The sequence below is a fragment of the Chenopodium quinoa genome, unplaced genomic scaffold (genome assembly GCF_001683475.1).
Source record: "Chenopodium quinoa cultivar QQ74 unplaced genomic scaffold, ASM168347v1, whole genome shotgun sequence".
In the NCBI taxonomy this organism is placed as follows: domain Eukaryota; kingdom Viridiplantae; phylum Streptophyta; class Magnoliopsida; order Caryophyllales; family Amaranthaceae; genus Chenopodium; species Chenopodium quinoa.
The window spans coordinates 1503146-1527035 of NW_018743942.1; the positions used below are offsets into that span (position 1 = coordinate 1503146).

General features: G+C 33.2%; 1 protein-coding gene and 1 pseudogene across 1 annotated transcript; one reads left to right on the plus strand and one right to left on the minus strand.

Annotated features, from left to right (window-relative positions):
- The first annotated feature begins 9731 nt into the window (after positions 1 to 9731).
- Positions 9732 to 15434, plus strand: LOC110688834 (annotated as a pseudogene).
- Positions 15435 to 15656: 222 nt separating this feature from the next.
- Positions 15657 to 23890, minus strand: LOC110688835 (syntaxin-132-like). Its single transcript, XM_021865591.1, has 13 exons — positions 23549 to 23890; positions 21809 to 21916; positions 21550 to 21606; positions 21388 to 21436; positions 20548 to 20636; positions 20402 to 20475; positions 19647 to 19689; positions 19515 to 19575; positions 19392 to 19417; positions 19221 to 19298; positions 17377 to 17457; positions 16308 to 16373; positions 15657 to 16159 (listed from the first exon to the last, which is right to left on the minus strand). The coding sequence occupies exons 1-13, from the start codon at positions 23564 to 23566 to the stop codon at positions 15986 to 15988; spliced, it is 924 nt and encodes a 307-aa protein (XP_021721283.1). The 5' UTR covers positions 23567 to 23890; the 3' UTR covers positions 15657 to 15985.

The following is a 23890-nucleotide window of genomic DNA, read 5'->3' on the forward strand; positions in this document are numbered from 1 at the left end:
TTGAAGGAGGCTACCCATCTTTAATGTTTGGGTTAAGCAAAGTCCTCCATTTTCTTGCATTCTCCGTTGGTGGAATTGCAAGAGGAGAAACTGCATTTGGATGTATGGTTTTTCATAGAGTCATTAAGGTATATGACTCTACAAGTTTTGTTCCCGGGCTCCTAGGATGCAGTTATGTTTTTCGTTCCCTAGGAGTGGAAAGGTGTCACAGGTCCGTTTCTCAGCAACAGGGTGCATACTTTGGGTTTGTCCGTCTCCCTACATTTTCTACTAAGAGTTCCCTTCGCTTTCAGTGCCAGTTCGGGTTCTCATCAATGTTAGTAATCTGCGCTTTTAGTTCATCTCGACTGCTTCGGTTCATTTGGCTTCTCGTGGTCCACTTTTTGGACGTGGTTCGATTCTTATGGTGGTCTGGGCTCTGCAGCTATTGGTTTGTTACAAGACCATTTCAATGTTTGATTCTCTTCGATCTTCCTGTAATAGTTCTTAGTGTGTGTAGGTTTTTAGGTTTTCTTGTTTTAGATAGTATTAGGTCACTACTAGAAAACACCTTAATTGCGACAGAAAAAGTTCGTCGTAAACTATGTAAATTCCGTCGTAAAGTTGGTTTACAACGGAATTCCGTCGTAAATGGTTGTCGGAAAACCCTTTGTAGGAAAATGGCCATTTTACGAAGGAAATTCCGTCGTAAACCAAATTTCTGACGGAATTTACGACGGAAATAATATCATCGGACTTGGAATTGGCTTTTGATGAAGTTTCGTCGCAAATTTGCGACGGAAAAAGTTCCGTCGCAAATATACATTACGACGGAAAATTCCCTCGCAACATATAATTTGCGACGGAATTTCCGTCGCATTGTATATTTGTACGATGGAAAATTCCGTCGTAAATCATATTTTGCGAGGGAAAATTCCGTCGCAAATTATATTTTGCGAGGGAAAATTCCGTCGCAAATATGTAACTTACGACGAAATATTCCGTCGCAAATTGTATTTCCAGCCCAAAACAAATTTTTGTAATTTTCTGCATTTTCAAACCTGAATTTTTTTAATGATAAATCGACAAAAAAAAATTATTGAGTCCTAAAATTGTTGTTTCTAAAAAATTAATTACCGACCTACGAAATTAGGGTTATGTACATATATATATATAATAATTATGTCCTAGTACAAAAGATAGTCCACATTTTGGTATCTATACCAAACAAAAGCTAGGTTAGAGTGATTCTATGCTAGACTAAAGCTAAGCTACGCAATCGCCTGGAAACCCTGGCCTGCTCCACCACCACCCGGGTCGTTCCTAGGGTCTCGATGCTGAGGATGAATGGTGGAACATGAGTCGTTGTTGTTGAGACGACTCATCATCTCATCGAAACTCTCCTTGTATCTCCTCTCCATTTCAGCCATCCGGGCTTCCATTTGAGTTTGGAGAGTTTGCACCCTGTGTTCCATCTGGTCTTGCATTTGAGAAATGACAGACGGCGTGTATTGCTGTGAAGTACGGGAACCTCGACCCTGTTTGCCATAGTAGAGCTCTGCACTTTTGCCAAGTCCCTTCACACGCCCCTTCTCATTGGGACTCTTCTGAATCCCCTGACTCATTGTTTCTTCGAGCTTCTTCTGGTAGGTGTCCTACAAAATATTGAAGATAAAATAAAATATTGTTAAAAAAACAACCAACAATATGGAGTTATATCGCATACTTTTAGGTGCCTAAGGATAGAAATTAAGAAAATTAAGCACATAAGTCAATTTTCAACCCTCACTCATCCAAAATCATCCAAATTTGGGCTATATCGCTAAAACCATGCCTATCATCTAGGTTTTCAAGCAAATGGACTCGTTCTTTCTTCTAACATTCCAATATCAATTGCTTTTAAGTTCCTAAGTAAAGAAATTAATAGAAATAAGCACATATGTCAATTTTCAACCCTAACTCATCGAAAATTATCAAAATTTGGCCTATATGGCTAAAACCATGCCTATTTTCTAAGTTTTCTAGCAAATGGACTCGTTCTTTCTTATAACATTCCAATATCACATACTTTTAAGTGCCTAAGGATAGAAATTAAGAGAAATAAGCACATATGTCAATTTTCAACCCTCACTCCTCCAATATCATCCAAATTTGGCCTATATGGCTAAAACCATGCCTATTTTCTAAGTTTTCAAGCAAATGGACTCGTTCTTTCTTCTAACATTCCAATATCAATTGCTTTTAAGTTCCTAAGTAAATAAATTAATAGAAATAAGCACATATGTCAATTTTCAACCCTAACTCATCGAAAATTATCAAAATTTGGCCTATATGGCTAAAACCATGCCTATTTTCTAAGTTTTCTAGCAAATGGACTCGTTCTTTCTTATAACATTCCAATATCACATACTTTTAAGTGCCTAAGGATAGAAATTAAGAGAAATAAGCACATATGTCAATTTTCAACCCTCACTCCTCCAATATCATCCAAATTTGGCTTATATGGCTAAAACCATGCCTATTTTCTAAGTTTTCAAGCAAATGGACTCGTTCTTTCTTCTAACATTCCAATATTAATTTCTTTTAAGTTCCTAAGGATAGAAATTAAGAGAAATAATCACATATGTCAATTTTCAACCCTCACTCATCCAAAATCATCCAAATTTGGCCTATATGGCTAAAACCATGCCTATTTTCTAAGTTTTCAAGCAAATGGACTCGTTCTTTCTTCTAACATTCCAATATCAATTTCTTTTAAGTTCCTAAGTATAGAAATTAAGATAAATAAGCACATATGTCAATTTTCAACCCTAACTCATCGAAAATTATCAAAATTTGGCCTATATGGCTAAAACCATGCCTATTTTCTAAGTTTTCTAGCAAATGGACTCGTTCTTTTTTATAACATTCCAATATCACATACTTGTAAGTTCCTAAGGATAGAAATTAAGAGAAATAAGCACATATGTCAATGTTCGACCCTAACTCATCTAAATTCATCCAAAATAAGCATATATTGAGTTCTACTTTGCTAATTTGCCATATTTCAACTCATATAATAAGTGTTTACCGCAATCCTTTTTGCTTTGTTGTTGGCAGCCACTTGGCCTTTACCAGGCACTTCCTTGAAGTGTGTCTTCAAGAAAAGATCATGGGCATTTGGTAATTGGCCTTGGTTTTTTGCAGCCTTTATATGTACATGCAGAAAATCAATGAAAACATGTTAGCCCACCAAAATTCATTAATAGACAAATGACATAATTGTTACTGGACATATTGTAGTAACCTTACCATCTTTTTAGCATGTTGTACAGATGACATTGAACCTTGAAAGTGGGTCGGTTCAATGACATTTTCCATGGATCCGCCTCTTCGGTTCTTCTTGTTTTGTTCCGACCGCTTCTGATATTTTGGATCGGTGGCAACAATTTTCATCATGCCTTCATGGACATCCTTATTAAGCCATCTTGGTTTGCGACCATTCAGCCTGTGTGTGATGTTGTAGAACGTGTCACGTAGGCGATTTGCAAACTTTTCTTCGAAAGTGTCCTTCACTTGGTTGTTTAACTCAGGTGCCCACTTGAATTTTTTCTGCAAATCAAGAAAATGTCTTTATTACAAAATTCAACTCCATCAATATAATTTATAAAACATGTATTATGTTAGGTTAAAGTTATCATACGTTGAACAAGTTCCAAAAGTGCTCTCTCGAATCTTCATCAACCTCTCCATAATTCCTCCAAGGCTGAACATAGTAGCCGGTTAGCGAGTCGGAGAGCACATTCTTCACCGGCCTATCATCAAACCTATAATAAAGGATAAACATTCATGTAAGTAGATAATCCATCCAAAAGTGAACAAAACATGGTTAAAGTAATACAAATTCACTTTATCAAAGTAAATACGAATTTAAGGATATTTCATTATACAAATACATACGCACCAAAGTGTGGAAGGGTCCAACTCAAGCAAGTCATTAGGATGCGGGTCCTGTAGCTCCTGTTCCTGAAGCTGCTGTTGCTCCTGTTGCCCTTGTACATTTGTGACGATTTCTTGAGAGGCCCCCAAATCATGTGCCTCCGCTTCCTCCATTGACTCATCCTCGTCAACACGTACAACCAGAGATTTCCCCTTAGACTTTCTCCTCTTGGACGTTTCTCCTTTATTTCCTCCTCCCATGATGACCACCTGAAAAAGTTATTAGTACCATAATCGCACATTGTAAATTCATAAATTAGATCCATAAGACATTAAAATAATAAAATGAGACCAAAAATGTAATGCAATATTACAAATCAGAGTAGTCATTAAAAACTAAACATTCGAAGACAATAGTAAAAGGAGTAATTACATATTCTCCTTTTCATTACTCTTATCACTACTACCACTATCATTATCAATATCATTATTACTATCACTAGTGTCATCTAAAAATACATCGATGTCCTCTTCTTCGTCACTGTCACTGGAGCCAATGCTTTCTTCTTCTTCTTCATCGCTTGAGATAATAAAGCCATCGTCATCATCATCATCACTATCAAGTTCATAGTCTGGAATGTTATTTGGTGGACAAAGCGTTGCATGTACTTGTGGGGAAGGACCCTGCAAAAACTCTAAATCCACCGGAGCATCAATCACCGACCTTGCTTGAGTTCTAAATACAGCCCACCATTGAACCCGATCACGTTTAAGGCTAGGGTAAGATGCATAATACACTTGAGACACTTGGTAAGATAAGACAAATGGATCATACTTGGGATACTTATTAGTATGATTTACTTCGACAAGCTTGTATTGTTCATGAATGTTCATTCCTTTACCACAATCCATCCAACTACAACTAAACAAAATAGTCTTGTACTCTTTTTCGGGACCGGTGTAGACAAGTTCAATTATGTCGTTTAAAATGCCAAAGTACTCTCCACCGTCCTCACTTGAGACACACACCCCGTAATTCATCGTAGATTTGTGTTTGCCATAGGACTGTTGTAATTTTGTTTTTCGTTAATAGTATCTTAAAAAAAAAAAAAAAAAAAACTTATTTAATATCCTCGAATTTTATGAACTCAGTCACTTTGCACGATAATTGGGAAGGTTTTGCAGTAGCTAGCCATACGCTTTGACCACATTGGTCCACTAGAGTAATATTCATTTAAATATATGGATAACCTCATTTTTTAATAAGAGTAACTCCATGTTGTCCATAAAAGTAACCCAAATTCAATATATGAGTAAATAAAGTAATTTAGAAATAAGTAACCCCATTTGTTTAGATGGGTAACCCCTATTTTTTTGTTTTAAAATTTGAAGGAATAATTCTACATACTTAAGAGAGTAACCACTTTTTCTCATTAAGTAACCTACTTACATTAAGCTAACCTCATTTACTCATCAACGGGCTCCTATTACTAAATTAATTGACTTATAGTATGTGATTATGTGAAGTGGCCACGTTTGTACGTCATGTGACTGGCCACATATAAGAATTTGTGTATAATATAAAGCTTAAAAAATTATCAACTCTTATGGAGTATTATCTTATCCGAATATATCAACCCTTATTTTATCTCATCTAAACTAGATTAATATTAAAATTAAAAAATTAAAATATTAAAAATAAAATAAAAAGTAAAAATGCTTGAAATTGAATCTTCATAATTATTTTTGTAGAATCAGTCACTCGTACTTTACACGTTAACCTGGTCTAACAAGCCTTGTAATAAATTAGCCTAGGTAACAATTTGGTTAGTTTTAATTGTTTAATTTAATAGTGAAGAATGTGATTTATTCATCTTTTTAAGCTAATTAGCTTTAGACAGATCTCAAAATTACCATTTCAATTCAACCACATTAGAATAGTAATACAATAATAATTAATTGTACTATGTTGTTATTAATTACTTTATGTCTCCATGATTAAGAGTTGTGAGTTGGATGAATAGTTGAATAGAGACAAATCTGTAATACTTTTCATATAATGTTGGCATAATTTGTTCCAAATTGTTTAATTACAAATAATGATAGAAGTTGATATGTATCTTTCACTTTTAAAAATTTGCCAACTCTCACCATCTCTTAAGTTGACCTAGTTATCCAATCAACATAATTTTTTTTTTTGCCCACATTACATTGGTTGATACGTTCTTCATATACCATGAGATAATTATCAGTGAATTGACCAATGATGTCTTTGCCAGCTAATTTTCTAATAATTCTTGATATTTTTTTTTTATAAGGGACATTATATATAAATATATAATTTATTGAGATTTAGATAATCACTAATTCTTAAAATTCATATCATCTCCAAAAAAAACTAAAGCGAATGGGTAGACTACTTTATAAATACAAGTCCTATATATACGCAATGCATGCATAGATATCAATATAGACAAATTGGTATCAAATTTTCAAAATTGGTTCATTACAATTCAAGTTGACAAAATTATGACATGAATTACTAAGCATACATGTAAAAATGTCTTGTTTTAAAAGCAATCAAATTCGACATAAGAATATTTTCTTAAGAATATTAACCATTTAATTTAATTTTAGTTTGTACTGCTGGTTTTATCAAAGCTTCTTTTATATCTAAAATTTTATAATTAAAATAGGCAAACACACTAACACAATTTACATTCTCAAATACAATTTCACCAAATTATAAAAAAAGAAAAAGCCAAATGTAGCATTTACATATACTCTGCAGTATAATCCAAAAGTATTCAACACCACAAGATTTAAGATTGTTCAATAACCTTCTAGCCGATTTAGTTTGCACCAACTTTTCATTATTTTTGGAGCATAACTCATCCATCTATCATCTTTTTATGAGTAAAGTTTCATCTTTTACAAAGTATCATTTCAAAAAAATGTACCATAAACAATAGACTTACATATTTTGGTGCGTCACTGTTCGTCTCAAGCCTACAACAATGGTATGTCAATTGTAAAGTGGTAGTAGATTAATGAGGTGTGGTCCGTGCAGACTTTTTTTTTTTTTTTTTTTTTTTTTTTACGGGACATATGGTTGATTTCAAAGTAAATAAAATTAATATTTTTTTTATTATACGAAAGTTAATGCTATATGTAGCCTTTAGGGTTAAAAATGAATATTTTTTATTGTTTAATATGTTATCTTATTTGGTAAAGTATAAAATTAGGAATGCATGCATGACAAAATCAAGCACCAAATATTGTAATTAATGTTATATTTTTATTTATTTATTCCACTCTTAGCTCCTTATATGTATAGTTAGGAAAAATTATCCTGGTTAATCTCAACTTTGTTCCGTCCACTAATATTAATCCCAACTTTCGTTTATTCACTATCACTCTCAACTTTATACCCGATTAATTTTTATTGCACCCAACCGGTCATCTAACTTGATGTAGCAGGTTACCTATACACGTGTCAGCGTATGATGATTCGCTTAAAAAATAAAAATTAAAATAAATTTTACAAAAAATTAATAAAATTAAAAAAAAAAAGCACCTTCTCTCTCCTCCCTCCTCCCCCTTCCCTCTCTGCCATGGTTCTCCACCAGGCCACCACAGCCACCAGCAAGCAGACACCGACAGCACTACTCCCCTTCCCCCACCTCCGTATCGCCGCCTCCCTACCCCTTCCTTGCGCACTTCACGCACTCCATCAACCTTCCCGCTTCCCCTTCCCTGCGCACTTCACGCACTGCACCAACCTCCCCGCTTCCCCTTCCCTGCAACTGCACCAACAACAGCCCGTTGACACCACAAACCAGCCCAACTCCTCCCCCCCCCCCCAAGCGCCAGTGTCGATGCTTCCCCGATCACCTCCCCTTTCCTCTTCAATCACCCCGCAAACCAGCCAAAATCCCCTAAATCCTAACCCCTAATCCTAACATTAGAAACACGAGGCAAACCGGCGCCGAAATTAGCCACTAATGGCCGAAATCAGCCGATAAAGGGTTGCAATCAACCATTCAGCCCCAACATTGACCGATTTCGACCATTTGTGGCCAATTTTGGTGATCTATTTTAGGGAGGGTTTTTTTTGTGGGGAAACGAACGTGTAGGCCTGTGATGGGTTTTCCGGTAGTGGTGGGCTAGGAAGGGAGTGTGTGTAGTGGTGTGCGTCGGTGGTGGTGGTGTGGCTGCGCTGGGCTGCGTGTGGGGAGGGAATGCGTCAGTGGTGGTGGTATGGTGGTGGAAATGGGGCAGGTGTTGGGTTAGTTTTAGGAAATTAATTTTTTTTTGACATTTTTTTATTTTCTCTTTTTTTTCAACCAATTACATATGGACACGTGTGCAAAAAAAATCTAATTCACAAATGTTAACCTGATTAACCTGGTTTCAAGTCATTTGGATGCAATATAAATTAATCTCATACAAAGTTGGGAGTGATAGTGAATAATCGAAAGTTGGGATTATTATTGGCGGACGAGGCAAAGTTGGGATTAATGAGGACAATTTTTCCAAATAGTTATAAGAAAGCTATGCATTTTTATTCAATTGATCACCCTTCAAATATTTAATACATCAATTTCGTAAAATAAAATTAATACATAGATCAATTTTTATTTTTTTTACAAGATAGATCAATGTTGTTAAAAAGTATTTATGTTTTATAAATTGCGTGATTGGGCTCCTTATATCTCATTAAAATAGCTATGAGAGGTTAATTAATTTATTAAAATAGCTATGAGAGGTTAATTAATTGTAAATCGAGCAAATATTAAAATTTAAAAAAAAATAATAAATTACAAGTGACTAATTTTTAACCAACTTAACAAGTCTCATTTTATCTCTAATAATTTCACCATAGAACGAAAGTCTTTGATTCTTTTTATTCTGATTCGGTGAAATAATTTTCCTTGCTCAATATTCAATAAGGAGTATTTGCTGTTGACCGCATATTTATACATTTAATAAACACGGCTAATAGTTGGGCCATGAATACAATAAAACATATGCACAAATATATAGTCCTTTAATTTAGAATTTTCTTGCATAAATATTCTTCTTCGTCCTATGTCATAGATATTGGTCTATTGTTGATATTATAGAAGGTTGATTCATACCAATTCAAGTATTAAACCACGACTTTAATTGCTTAATTAGTCCATTTTGGCCGACGTTTACTAATGTGTAGTACTTCTTCGTATATGGTTATTAAAAAACCATTATTATAAATGCACCCTATTGGCTATATTTCACAAATATTATGTTAATTTACTATTTATGCGCTTAAAATGTAAAACAAATTTACTGAGTTTTATTTGATAATGAATACGTGAGAAGGAAAAAAAAAAAATGTATTTACTATTTATGAGCACAAAATTTAAAACAAACTAAACATATATACATAAATGAAACACAACATTAATTGTATTTATTTTAAAAAATTGTATTTAATCGACACATAGTATAGTTTTATCATAAATTCAACATCAATTTGAGAACATAGTTTCAAATATTGATTGAAATAGTAAGGCAATACCAATTGCGCATATATTAAAAATTTCTATGTTTGTGAATAGTAATCAACTGAAATATATATGTTGCTCTAATAGTCTAGACTCTAGAATAGTGGGTATTTTAAGATCTAGATAGTGGATTATACTTGTATGAATTAGCAACAACAAAAATCGAATTAAGTAATGGTAAACTCCACATGCACCTCTTAATTAACTCCGTAATTTAGACTTAAATAACAAAATAAGGGTAATTAGTCCAAAACCAAGCTAAGCCCACTTTGGCCACCTTACCAATATTAAGGAGAAATTAAGGGAAAAAAAAAAAACTACAAAAACCAAACTTAATATATACACTAATTAAGTACTAATACTAGTCAAGAATCACATATACATGTGCTTTTCATGATACCCTCATAAAAAATATAGACCTATATGTTTTTATCTTATGCTTTAAATTTGCACGTCTCTTTTTATTTCATCTCATTACTTGACCTTAAACCTCTTTTCTTTTCCTCTCTATCTCCCTCTCTTTCAATCAAACATGGCACCATTGTCGTTGACACAATGGTGCATCAACCTACGACGTCGAAAACCGCCACCGTTGTCCATGCTACCAATATGTTTAGCTTGTGTTACTAGCTTTCTCATCCTTTTGTACATGTCTTACACCTTTGACAACTTCTTTCATCTTACAAAAATTTTTCCTGCTGACACTCCTTCACTTGTAAAACTACCAAAGCAAAATGATAGTATTAGTGATGTTTTAGTTACATTTGAGGATCAAAATGGGCCTCCGATTACTCGAATCCTCGATAAGACTCGTGATTCGAGTAGTGTTAATGTTAATGAAGATGATCATTTGATTGTTAATGATACTCAAGAAAATTCAGAGATACCGAAGAAGTTAACTTCACCACCAAAACGTAAGTATATATTTTATTTTTCTATTATTTGGTTTATTACATTTATTTCTATTATTTTGCTACTTTGCTAGTATTCCAGTTTCTAGTACTGTATTAATTTATTTATTTATTTTTAATATGAGCTAATCATCCAAAGTTAATTATAGATTACGTAAGTAAACTTACTCTATATCTTGTTAATAGTTACTATCCCCATTTAATTTCCCTATGATTTGAGGTAAATATATGCATGTAAATTATAGATATACCGTAGACTTTTAAATCCCCTAAACTATTAATATGATATAAAGTTAAAAATGGCTACCATTATACTAATTTTTTATTGGTTGATTTTGATTTATTTTTTAATGTCAAAAATCAAAATTAATTATAATTCATTTATCTCATTTCGAAATTCAATTATTTATTTTGAAATAATATTTTTGATTTTTTTATAATTTTCCTAATTAATTTTTAAAAATTATTTTTTTATTATTACTTATATTACAAAAAAATAATTCATAAATTAAATATGAAGATATAAATAAAATTAAAAATAAAATTTTAAAATAAGAAAAAGCATTTATAAAAGTTAGCCAATAAAGAATTTACAATTGTAGTCATTTTAAGGATGACTACCATAGAATTTTCAAAAATACATGCCCACATTTTATTATTCTATCAAAATTAATGAAATAGTTCAAATTGGAAGTTGATTCTAAATTAATAAAAATTAAAAATATAAGTATAAATAAATTAATTGAATATTGTATTGATGTTATGATTTATTTACCAACTATAAAATACTGTCCATGCACAAATTTTTTTTTAAAATTGTTTATTTTTTAAGTTTTGTTTAGTTGGTGAAGTCCTAGCAATATATATCGAGCTTTGTCTACATCACTTGACCTTTTTGTACCTTTCACTACACTTCTTATATAAGAAAACAACTACTAGTTTGGAACTCAAATAATATAATGTAATATTCAAAGCAATAACCCAAACCACGGGCCATACATCACTAATTAACAATTGAATATTATATATAGTTGGCAATTTGGCATTAATATGGTCTATAAAATAGATTTGTTTTTATAAATCAAAGGACATTTGGCATTAATATAGAAGGGATCAATAGTTTTATCTCTTGGCGGCCTATATCGAATCATATTAGAGTGAATTTACTATTGGGCCAACTGAATTTTGTATATTTGATGCTAAATTGTTTTATGTAAGAGTAATATATATAATACAACAAAAATATAATTTGGAAGGTCGTTTTCCACCAACCATTGAAATGTTTGGCCTCTAGATATACACTTCGTACGTATATCATGTTACTTGTTAGTTGTTACTTTATTTTAGAGGACTTTTTAGTTGTTACTTGTATTAGAATAACTTAAAGATACTATATTAAAATCCAAACATTGTTTTTACCATGTAGTTTAATAAATAGATAAATAAATCATGTTATATGATTGTATAGCCATTGGAATAACTTAAAAGATACTATATTTTCCTCTCATAATGGAGTGACTACTTCATGGTTTCTTTTACACAAAACTTAGCCCATAATCTTGGTATTTTACCTTAGTCAATTTTGATCAAGAGCCATCGTCATAAGCACTTTTGATTATATGGTCAAAAGTTATGATATTGAATTTATAATAATTTATTTTTATATATTTAAATTATAGATAACTACTTATTTTATTACTCTCTTGATCTGCTTCTTTTTGTTTGTCCTATTTGCTTCTTGCATAGTTTTCAATGCAATATTGTAATTAAAATATAAATCAAGCCATGTATTAAACAGATTTCAAGATGAATCTACAAGACTTCACATAACTTGTTTTAAAGTATATATTTATCACTAAAATATTAGATTTTATTCCGAAGATTCCAAATAAGACAAACAAATAGAAATGGAGGGAGTATAATACTTAATGTCTTGCAAAGAGTGAGGGAGAGCTCAAGTAGTTAGAACTCCCCTCTCGATTTTAAGTCTTCCTGGAAGATCGAGTCTCATCACCTGCCATTGCGGCTCTCTAAAAAAAAACTTTATGTCTTGCATAAGTTGTTGTCGGCGTAATAATCCAAGATTTGCTACATACAAGTACTACGTATATTGATAATTTTGGTATTGAATTATCGATCTTACATTTGTTTTGGTTTTTTTTTTCCTTCAAAAGTGCAATTATGTCAATCTCAAAGTTTTGACAAGTTATTGTTGGTCTTTCTACGAAGTTCCACAAGCTAGAATAATTGAAATTAATTGCTAGCGAAAAAAGGAAAGTAAACCTTTTATAAAACATCATAAAATGTTACTCTCAAAACAGAAAAATAATTATTTTCCAAAATTATTGTACTTGTCCTCTTTGAAGAATTGCATTTTATTGAGTTGATGCATGAAAGTGACTTGAAAGGTTGTTCTTTAATTTTGAAATATATTTAGACAAGAAGACGAAGTTAAACATCGTTATTATATTACGTAAGGAATTGGAGAACATGGTTTACTCAATTGACTTATTGATGTAATTAGGCATTTGATTGTGGTGTGCTTGTGTACGTTTCCATTTCAATTTCTATTTTTGTGTATCCAATACGATGATATCTTCAATAAATGTAATGAAGAAAATGTAGTAGTTAGAATTTAATGGGTACGGAGAATATAAACCAACAATTATACTGAGTACAAATTAGCTTTAAGTTATATTTTACATAATGATGTGGTAGGTTGTACCACCCTATTTTTTATTTTGTTTTTCTTTTCCAGGGGCCTAGCCCCTTGTGCACCAAAAAAAAAAAAAAAAAAAAAAAAAAAAAAAAAAAAAAAAAAACTAAGTACAAATTTTTCACAAATAATATAAATGAAGCAACATAGTCTGCTGCTTTATTGCCCTTTCTATAAATGTGGCGCGAATTAGCATTAGTGAAATTTCGAATCAGTTCCTTGATGTCTTCCATCCGTAGCTTTCCATCAGTATTTTCCATCTGTAGCCTGGACAATACTTGTGTTTTATTTTGGGGAAGGGAGAGGGGTGTACGAAAGGAGGGGAGGGTTAAGGGTTCTTCGGTAGAAAAAGAGGAATTGTATAATTATATGACAAAATTAACAACGAAAATTAACAACGCAAGGAACAATAAGTTGCTGCAATGAGACATTATATGCAAACGCACTAAGATATGAAGTAAGTCCTTTTGTAAGGACAAAAATAAATTTAATGAAACTGCCCGTCTGCCCATGTAATTTTATACAGTAACAATTAAAAATTTACCGCTTTTATTTGTAATTTTAATTAGTTAATGTTTCTTTCTTGCTATCACTTGTTCTACTAGCTGTTGTATTGATTTTAAACACTTCGTAAAAAAAATTCCCTTTTCTTAAGGCTATTTTTACCTCTTGCTAGTTTATACCATCTATATAAAGTTGATTCTTTTTATGTTTTCATTTCAGGATCCTCTATGAATAAACCACACAAGACAAAGTATGAAGAAGAAGTTTACCATGACAAAGAAATTTTCTTTCAAAACTACAATGAAATGAAAAAAAACCCTTAAAATCTACATATATCCACACAAAAAAGATGAACCGTTTGCTCATGCCCTACTTCCAACAGATGATCACTATAAACCCGGGGGTAATTATGCAAGTGAAGCATACTTAAAGAATGTACTCTTCAAGAGCCATTTCGTCACCAACGATCCCTCCGAAGCAGACCTCTTCTTCTTGCCCTTCTCCATTGCTAGCTTGAGGCATGATCGAAAGATCGGAGTTAGTGGCCTTTCGGATTTTATCCTTAACTATGTGACCAACATTATTCAAAATTACCCTTATTGGAATCGAACCGGGGGTGCTGATCATTTTTATGCTGCTTGCCACTCTATTGGTAGGGTTGCTATGGAGAAGGTTGATCAAGTGAAAAGTAATGCTATCCAAGTAGTTTGCTCATCTAGTTATTTTCTTACCAATTATTTTGCTCATAAAGATGTTTCCCTCCCACAAATTTGGCCAAGGCATGAAGAGCCTCTAGATCTTGCTTCACATTCTAAAAGGTAAGAATTAATAACTACTCCGTATTATATATTTCGTACTTAAGAATGAAAAACATGTTACAATATTAATTAAAAAATCAGTTTTAAAAAATCAGTATGAACATTCATGTAAATGGTGCAACATTGGCTAGTGTTGGAAAAACATTTCAACTTTAACTAGTAGTAAAAGAAAGTGCAAATTTGTTCATATATTCTTTCTACTCCAATAAATATAAACTAATTTGTTACACATGTAAAATTAAAGCTATTTTGCAACATACTAACATAGCATATGTTCTTTGTTGCATTTACACCTTAAAAAAAATCTAACATTTTTTTCTTATATTTCTTGATACTCATCAGAAAGAAACTGGCCTTCTATGCCGGAACAGCAAACTCACCACTACGAAAAGCAGTGGTGCAAACATGGGAAAATGACTCTTCCATCTTTGTTCACGGTGGGAGGTTGAAAACACCATACTCGGAACAACTCCTAGGAAGCAAATACTGCCTACATGTTAAGGGATTCGAGGTAAACACAGCTCGAGTAGGGGATGCATTTTACTATGGATGTGTACCAGTTATACTAGCAGACTACTATGATCTCCCTTTCATGGACATCATAAATTGGAAGAGTTTTTCGGTCGTTATTACATCTTCAGACATCCCTAACTTGAAGAAAATTTTACTAAGTATTAGCCCAAAGAGATACTCAGTTTTGCAAGCTAATGTTTTGAAGGTTAGGAAGCATTTTCAGTGGAATAATTCTCCTCTTGATTTTGATGCTTTTTATATGGTTATGTATGAACTTTGGCTTAGAAGAAGCACCATAAGAGTCATGTATTAATATTCTATAAGGTCATTTAAATTAGTTGATGTAAATTGTGGTTAATCATCTTTGTAATAGTAACTAAATTAATTAAAAGAGGTCAATTGAATTTGTAGCATCTTGAAATAGCAGCTGTACATGTAGAATTGAAGGATAGAATTAAAGATAAATTTTTATGCATATTTTGAGGTGTCCTATGGAGTGGTCAGTGTTGTCTACTCCGAATATATCAAGACGAAATTAACAAAATTCCACGTAACGAAATTAACAGAGTGTGTGAATAATGTAAAATTTGAACAATAAGAAATCATGTAAAATATAAACAAATCTTGACTGGACTGCTGTTTTGATTGCAAAAGCAGCATATTCAGCCATTCAGGTTAGTATTTGCCCAAGCAAAGTTGTACTGTCTTTCTGATCAATGATTACATAATCCAAATGATGAAAGAAAAATTAAGATGAGAAGAAAATTGAAATTACTTCAAGTCCAAGGCATTCAGAAGATAAATGAAAATGGTGATGCCAGAAAGAATAAAGTTACATACACACGGCGTTTGGAAGAGAAAATAAAAGGGATATAGGGATCATAATAGGTCTGAGCAACATGAAACAAAGGGAAAAATCTGGGTTTGTAGATATTGGAACAACTGATTCACACAAAGCTGATGAAGTTACAAGGAGAATAAACTCACAAAATCAATTTTTTTTTACCTATTTTGTATTTTGGGGAGACAAGGATTTCACATGATCTTGTTATATGTATAGAATGTACGAAAGGAAGCAGGTCAAGCACCGTTCTTGCTTTGCCAAGGCTTGAGTACACCTAGTACGACAATAGCAACAATGATAAGAAGGATTATAATTGCGATGCACATCCATTTACGTGAGTTCTTCTGCAAGCTCTTTGCCTTTTGCAATGCTGTGTTTCCTGTGTTTACGTGATCTACAGCATTTGAAACCTAAAAAAGGGGAATGAATGCCATAATTTATTGCAATTAGTATAATAATCAAGTATCCTAGTAATATATATATTCAGAATTCTCATGAAAATAATAGCTTTCTTTTTGTAATTTTGGAAAGCAATTGCTTTCTCTCGTTTCACTTTACCTGTGTTTCGATATTGTCAAGCAAATCTCCCTGGGCATTAACCAGAACAGCCATGTCCATAAAAATCTGCATACAGGAAACAAAAACATGAGAACTACTCGCTGCTTAAGTGTTAAGTATAGGGATGCCATATTGTCTACTGATATACAGCATCAAATTTGTAATATATATTTCCCAAAAAAAGGGGAAGAAAGTTTGAGGTGTTCTATTAATCAAGGTTTAGCCTTAAGTTTCAAGAGCATGAATCCATAGCAAATATATGCAATGCATCGGTAGACAGTAGCTGCTTAAACGAGGTGAACAGATGGGTTGATTAGCAATTGAGTGTTTGGAGAGATGAGGGGAAATTGAGACTTTGAGAGCGCCAAATTTTCAAGTGATTTCACCATACAAAAAAGGCTGCAATGCTTCAACTGTGGAGGGCTAGACAAAGATTCGCAAGGTTGTTGTAAGGCTCATGACCACCTTAGCTTTGAACCTGATGAGTTCCTTAACTACGTATCACATTAACAGTCAACTCAAGGATAGGTTGGTTTGGCGACATTCAAAAAAATGACTACTAGGGGATAACTTTGTGCGATGGACGGGTTCTTTGGTGCAAGTATAGTCATCCAATATCACTCACATCAAACTTTTAAAAATTGATTCCACCCCCCCAACACCCACAAACACACACAGAAAATCCTTTCAAGTTCAGAAATTGATAGTGCAGGACTGCAGGTGCGCTACCCACTAAACTTATATGAAAAAGAATCCCACAAGCTATAGATTGTGGATTTACAGGTTGGGGTGCAGACATGGAGCAGAATCTGACGTTCAAGCAAATATCAAGTGACCCCAATCTATTTGCGTGTGGGAAGCTGCAAAGAACTTCCAAATAACGGGCGGTATTTCATATTTGACATGATTTGGTTGGCATGAAATGAAAGAAGTGGGCCTTCCTTGGGAAGTTGAGCAAACGAGTGCCATTTTGTAAGAAGTTCCACGACTTCCACTTCTCACGGGAGTTTAATTCCCAAGAGAACCAAACAAGCATCAACAACATCATGCTAAAATCTAATGGATATACCTGTTGCAGCTCGAGCAGCTTTCGCTCTACATCTCTAACAGCATCATGGCGCTCTTGTATTTCTGCAAGTGTATCCATTATCTGCAGGAATGGATAAGTAGATATACAATTATGCAACTGATATTAATGTTAAAAATTGACTAATAAACTAAAGACCCAAACATTAACCAATAATCATTACTCACTACACCTGGAACTCTGGAAGTGATAGTCATATACGGTGTTTTGAGATTTCATGATACAGCTGTTGCATTCTCTAGTTCTAGTTATTCATACTAATAAACTTATAAAAAAAAAAAAAAAGAAAGAAAGAAAGAGAGAGAGAGAAAGAAAATGATCATACTACTTTAAATATTTGAAGAAATTTCAAACTAATCATATCAAATTCTAACTATGATGAATTGGGATTATCTGATGCTACTTTATGAACTAAGGGAGTACAAGTTAAAATTGATTTTTTTTTTTTTCGTTAAAATATAGTGCTGTCACTGCTGTGCATAACTTATGCTTCTCATAAAGCAGACTAAAGCCCACCTATGAAAACTTATGTTAGTATGAACTATAAAGTTGTTTAGCTAGCCAAGGTGGGTACAAGGGCGGAGCCAACACAGGGGGAGAGGGGGGGGGGGTGGTGGAGGCCCGGCCCCCCATGGCCCAGCAGGTGACATGAGCTTTACATGGTGAGAAAGGTCTTAAGTTCAACTCCCACTATGAGCGTATTTTTTCTCCGTTTATTTATTTTTTTTTTTAATTTCTAATTTTTTTGGGTTAACTATATGGAGTCTAGGCCCTTTTATTTTTACTGTATTTCTTTTTTTTTGGTTTAACTTTATCGAGTTTTGGCCCCCTTAGATTTTTATTTCTGGCTTCGCCCCTGGGTGTATACATGCAGCGCCTGTTCCATTAATTATGCCCCACGATTAGACAAAATGAGCCTGTACAAGAAAATTGATAAACCAAACTACAGTAACAGGTAGCCTAATTTCAAAATAGCTAAGAGCCAGGTGAACCTAGCTATTATACAGTATACAACTATACACTATAACAAATTAAAAAAGACAAAAATAAAGTAGAAGCCAAGAATTTAAAATGAGATTGGACATGCAAATAAAAAAGAAACATATTGACAAGAAGGTTTTTCCAAACCAATCCCGATTGCTGAGTACCAAAGGCATTCTGATCTTATTATCAGTTCCAACATCTCGAATCTTGCAAATTTCCAAATTGATACTTATAAAAAGAATTCAGCAATTCTTGACCTTTTTTTTCAAACATGAACAAAATTTAGAAAATAAGCAGATAAAGGATCCTCCAAAATATAGCACAAACAAGTTGTTTTTTATTAAAGAATGAAATTAATGCCCAAAATTATCTTATTGGTTAATCACTTGTTCTTAGTATTTTTAATACTATTATGGATATATAATTACAAATATTTCTCAAGAATGATTATGATCCCTAGTACTTATTTGACTTTTCTGATTTTAATGTAGTGAGTGTATAAAACTGGGGAAAAAAACACTATCTTCCAAAGCTTCTAGTAGTTTACAACCCCTTTGCTTTAAGGCCATTTACAACACCTATAAAATAATGTAATAAAATAATCTTTTAGAATATCAGTGGTACATCATAACTATACCCAGACAGCAATCTTAAACCTTCCAAGTATTGGACTAAAGTTTTCTTTAATTAAACACCCAACAAATGGCAGCCTGAAAAGCTATGCACCACTACACAGGGTATTTTCCGGCAATAATTTTCCTACAGAGATAAGACACTAAGAGGGTGATTCTGCGATCTAACTGCTTAATTTAAAGAAAATAAAACAGGGTTAAAAGACACACCTGACCACGACCTTGCTCTTGTATTGCCTTCTGAAAGATTTGTTCACTATCACCAGTCTCAATTAATTGATCTATTGTCTGCAAGTAAACATGAGTATCACACAATTAAGCAAAAATAAACTTGCAGCTTAGCGGGTCATAGATATTTTATCGCAAGAAATAACAATTCACCTCTTCATCAGCTCTTTGACCCGTTACTGCGAAGCATAGAAAACCAAAGACATCATCAAATCATCATCAAAGCTTCAAGAATAAAGATTAACAAATTCGTTATCAGCAAGCCAAAAGGTGAACCTGTATAAACACGACGCTCAACAACTTCCCGGTACTCTTGATGAATATTTTCACGTAATGTCTGCAGAGAATAAAAGTAAGCAGAAAACCAAAAAATGAAAATTTGGCTCTCGTCTGAAAACTTGACATTACCTGAAACTCTGCCATCTTATCTCTCAATTTCTTCTTTAATGCACTGCAAACAACATAGCAATCATTATTATTGAGCACAACAAACTTCATCGGGATCCCAAATGAAAATTTTGCTAAAGTTTAGGTACTAAAAATTCTAATTCATTGGAAATGTAAACGAACAGAACTTAATGCTACCAAAGAATCTGTTTACACAAGAGTATTAAGAGAAATTTACAAAAGAATATTACAGTTCTATGCATCTCTAAAATCATTCAAATTCCTAAGCTTTAATTCTAAGATTAATTTCTTTCACCAGAACCCTAGCACCACTTAAGGCGCATATAAACTACAGGAAGATCCTTCTTAGAATCAGGCATTCAAATATTTTTGTTTTATAGGGCCAACCAAGGCTCATTCTGATATCTATTACAAACCTGCATTCTGGGAATTCAAATCATAATTGAAATCTGTAATTACTCTAGGTGGTTCAGCCAATGGCATACAGCCCATACTTCACAGAAGTTTATAGTCCACAAGAAGACATTTGAATGAGCTTTGAGGTTTGTTTTAGTAAATTTGAAGTTTCCCATGTAACTACTCTAATTTCTACTAACTAAATGCACTAATACAATTATGCAAACCAATAAAGTCCAAAGGAAATTTGAGGAGAAAAGAATAAGTATAGGGGGTAGGAAAGAGGCCACACAAAACCATAAATCATATATAACATTAATCCCACGACAAAAATGAGCATCATCTGACACAAGACTTACACTGTCTGTGTTGACCTGGTACGCTCTATAGCTGTTCCTTTTCCACATCCAGGCTTCTGCAGGCTTGAAAAATTCTGGAAGAGAAAGAAAGGTCAGCTCAGATATTCAAAGACATAAAGTCAACCAAATAAACTAAAGCATCTTACGTCTTTATCTAGTTCTTCTATTTTTGACTTAATAAGCCGGGCAATCTTTTGGACTTCATCTACATCTTTCTCCATGCGCTTCTTGATAGCTTCAGATAAAGAATTGCAAAAAATAAGGTTGTGCGTACACATAGTTTCAGAAAGCAGACTTAAAAAGCATGATTATGTACTATTTCTAGCATACAACAGAAAGATAAATTACAGCCTTATTGCCCTTATACATAAGTAAAAGCACATATGCCATCAAAAAAGTTCTCACCCTTTCAAAATGCAATCTACATAATGGTAAGTTTCTATTTCTTTTTGAAAGAAAGAAAATTAAAAATCTAGAAGAGGAAAAAAAAACGACAGGACACAGGAGGACCAACAGTTGACACAAATAGAATCAATACAAATTAAATGAAACCTTCAAGCCTTGCTATAAATTATACAAACACACACCATCAAAGCCTTAATATAGAAACCTCAAAGAAAGGATTTAGGATTTTCCCCTCCCTATAGGGGTTAAAAGAACCAAACTTATACTTATATTTTCCCTAAAATGTCTGCATTTAGAATCTAAACATGAAAGTCAAAAATCTTCATTCCAAAGAAGGGCTCATGCATTAATTTTGAAATCTATTAAAGGAGAATACAAGAACTGAAAGAAAATTACAGGATAATGAGTTTCTAACCAGAAACCTAATTTCAAGTTACGTGTGTGGGTAGCAACTAATTAGTTTCCTTCCTTAAATAAAACTTAAAAGGAGTGAACAATCACTTCTAGCCAATCACTAGGACTTGAACAGACTACAAAAGGATAAGAACATGCATATACAACCACAGGGAACTAGAGTTTACCTTTCATAGCAGCAGCCTTTGTTACAGCTTTTGACTCCTCATGAGCATTCTGCATGCAAGATTAATTAACAAGTGAGAAGAAAGACATCAATGATTTCTATTCCTTGCACAAACACGGATAATACTAAAACTTTGCCAAGCAGTGTTGAAAGTACAGCTAACCTGAAGCTTTCTAAGAAGCTCATTGAGTTTCTCATATTGTTTGTCTATCTCTTGAACCTAGAAAAAAAAGTAGTTCAGTAATTAAAAGTGATGAAGAAAAAGAGTAACATAATGTTTCCCATCTACAACATGAGATCAAGCTTTATTACTTGATTGGAAGAATGTCTCCCATCTCCTCCACAGAAAAATAAATATGAGCGCACACAAAGAAATATTTAACATAAGGAAATTGAAAAACCTAAGGAACAGAAATATATACCTTCTTAGAGAAAATTTGCAAACCCAATTCTCCTGAATTCTGAAGATTTTCCCCCATCTCAAGATCACCACCTCGCGATGATTCCCCGCGTGGGATCTCAAATGAATCCTACAGGTTATAACCATGTTTATTAAAATAGGAAAGAAGACAAAAGGCACAACTTCACACACACATCAACATAAAAGGGAAAGATGAACTGTGTCCACTTAAAAATCTTTGTAAGACCTTAGCGTCTAGGACAATTCTGGTGTCAAAAGAGCAATAGATTAGAAGGCAAATTGTATGAGTGTGTGCTATAATAAAAATATTGCTAATTTATGATAGATACAAGCACTTATGAAAAGAAAAATGAATTATACAGAACTATAACTCTATGAGCAAGAAGATATAATGACTAAAGACCTCTAACTAAGTTCAAAAGAAACCCTAATAAGTGGGGATAACATTGCACCTAAATCTAGAGCTATGAGAAGGAAAATCTGAAAAACAAGTGATTTGACCAATGACATAAAACTCATTGAAGTCTATAAACTCTCTCAAAGAAGAAGATGCTATTATCTTCATGTGCGATTACCCCAATTACAGGATGGGCAATTGGGCAAGGCACTAGATTATTTGCAGATACTAGGACAAAGCAGTGTTGTGCAGCTTAAATTTCTTGTTACCCATAAACAATGGAAAATACACAACAAATCTTTAAAATCTGATCCATTCAGCCTTCAAAAATCCCATTCTAGTTAAGTCAAATTAAACAAGACCTACAGTAAATTCCTGATAAATCAGGCTACACAAAGCTATTTCCACAATGTCAGGTCCAGAGCTCTAGATAGAACAATACAGAAGCTCACATATCCTTTTTGGCTAATCTACGACAGAAATGAACAAGATAAACAACCCATAAGTTTAAGAGATTCTTCTGATAAGTTCAAGTTTCCAAGGTTCGTATTCATAATCACCTAAGCAAATCCTGGCTTCAACAAGTGAACTAAGGTTGGTTACTTCATATCTCGACCCATCAACAGCTATATCAAGGCATCTAATATATGGCGCTTTGACAGCAATAAATTGGTTCTCATGACATATTTTCAGTTTATCCAAGGTCAGAGAATCTATATATAGCTCTTTTATGCCTTCACAATATTTAATCATCAGCTCTTTAAGAAAAGGGCAACCTGAAGTAAGAATCTTCATCACATCTGTACCTATAAAACCTCGATTCATAAAGGTATAGAGTCTCAAGTTTTGGTAGATGCAAGCTCAACCAAACATTGATTTCAAAAGTACAAAATAAAGCTCCAGCCATGTTCATCATGCTCAACACAAGTGTCTGACGAGCAAATAAGTCCATTGGCAGGCGCATAAGTTTATTTGGTAAACCCCAATCATCTTTAACAAGATAAAGCTCCCAAATTTTACGCCTCAGTACAAAATTGATCAAAGAAAAAAAAAAAAAAGAACCAGATCAAAAGCCCCTTAAAATGGCAAGCTTAATCAAATACTACCCCGTTAAAATCAAACCAAAAATGAACTAAAAAAAAATAGAAAAATTCATACAATGCAGAATTATACAATCAATTAAACCAATAGCCCCAGATAAAAATTAATTATTGTAACAGCATGATCAAATTAAAACATCAAAAATTAACAAACCCCATATCAAAAAATTACATATCATTGCATCCCACATTGAATTCAAAAGGGTAATTGCCAAAACTCAAAAAGAGATTAAATTGAAATTACCGAAAGTAGATTGTTCATTGTATCAGTAGATGGGTTGAAAACAGATTCAACCCTCTTCTTCCTCAGCAAAGTAGTACCTCAAATTGAAGTGGGAGATCTATAAAAATTGCCCCCTTTTTGAATTTGGAATAATACAAAAAATATAGAGGTGTATTTCAGAAACTAATTGACTTGGGTTTTGAATGAAAAAGAGCAAGAAAGAGAAAATGAAGAAATTGAGAGACAACCTGGCCAAAGGGGGGGGAGTGGAGAGAGAAACGCACGAAAGTTTTTGTTTTTATTTTACTTTTACGAAATTCAATTTAAATAATAAATTACATTGTTCATTCTAATGATAATTCA

What these genes read in the sequence shown, in the direction of transcription:
- LOC110688835 (XM_021865591.1), bottom strand. An exon ending in ATAAGATGGCAGAGTTTCAG is followed by an intron (nt 19,576 to 19,646) that starts GTAATGTCAAGT and finishes TATTCTCTGCAG; the next exon opens with ACATTACGTGAAAATATTCA. An exon ending in TGAGCGTCGTGTTTATACAG is followed by an intron (nt 19,418 to 19,514) that starts GTTCACCTTTTG and finishes TATGCTTCGCAG; the next exon opens with TAACGGGTCAAAGAGCTGAT.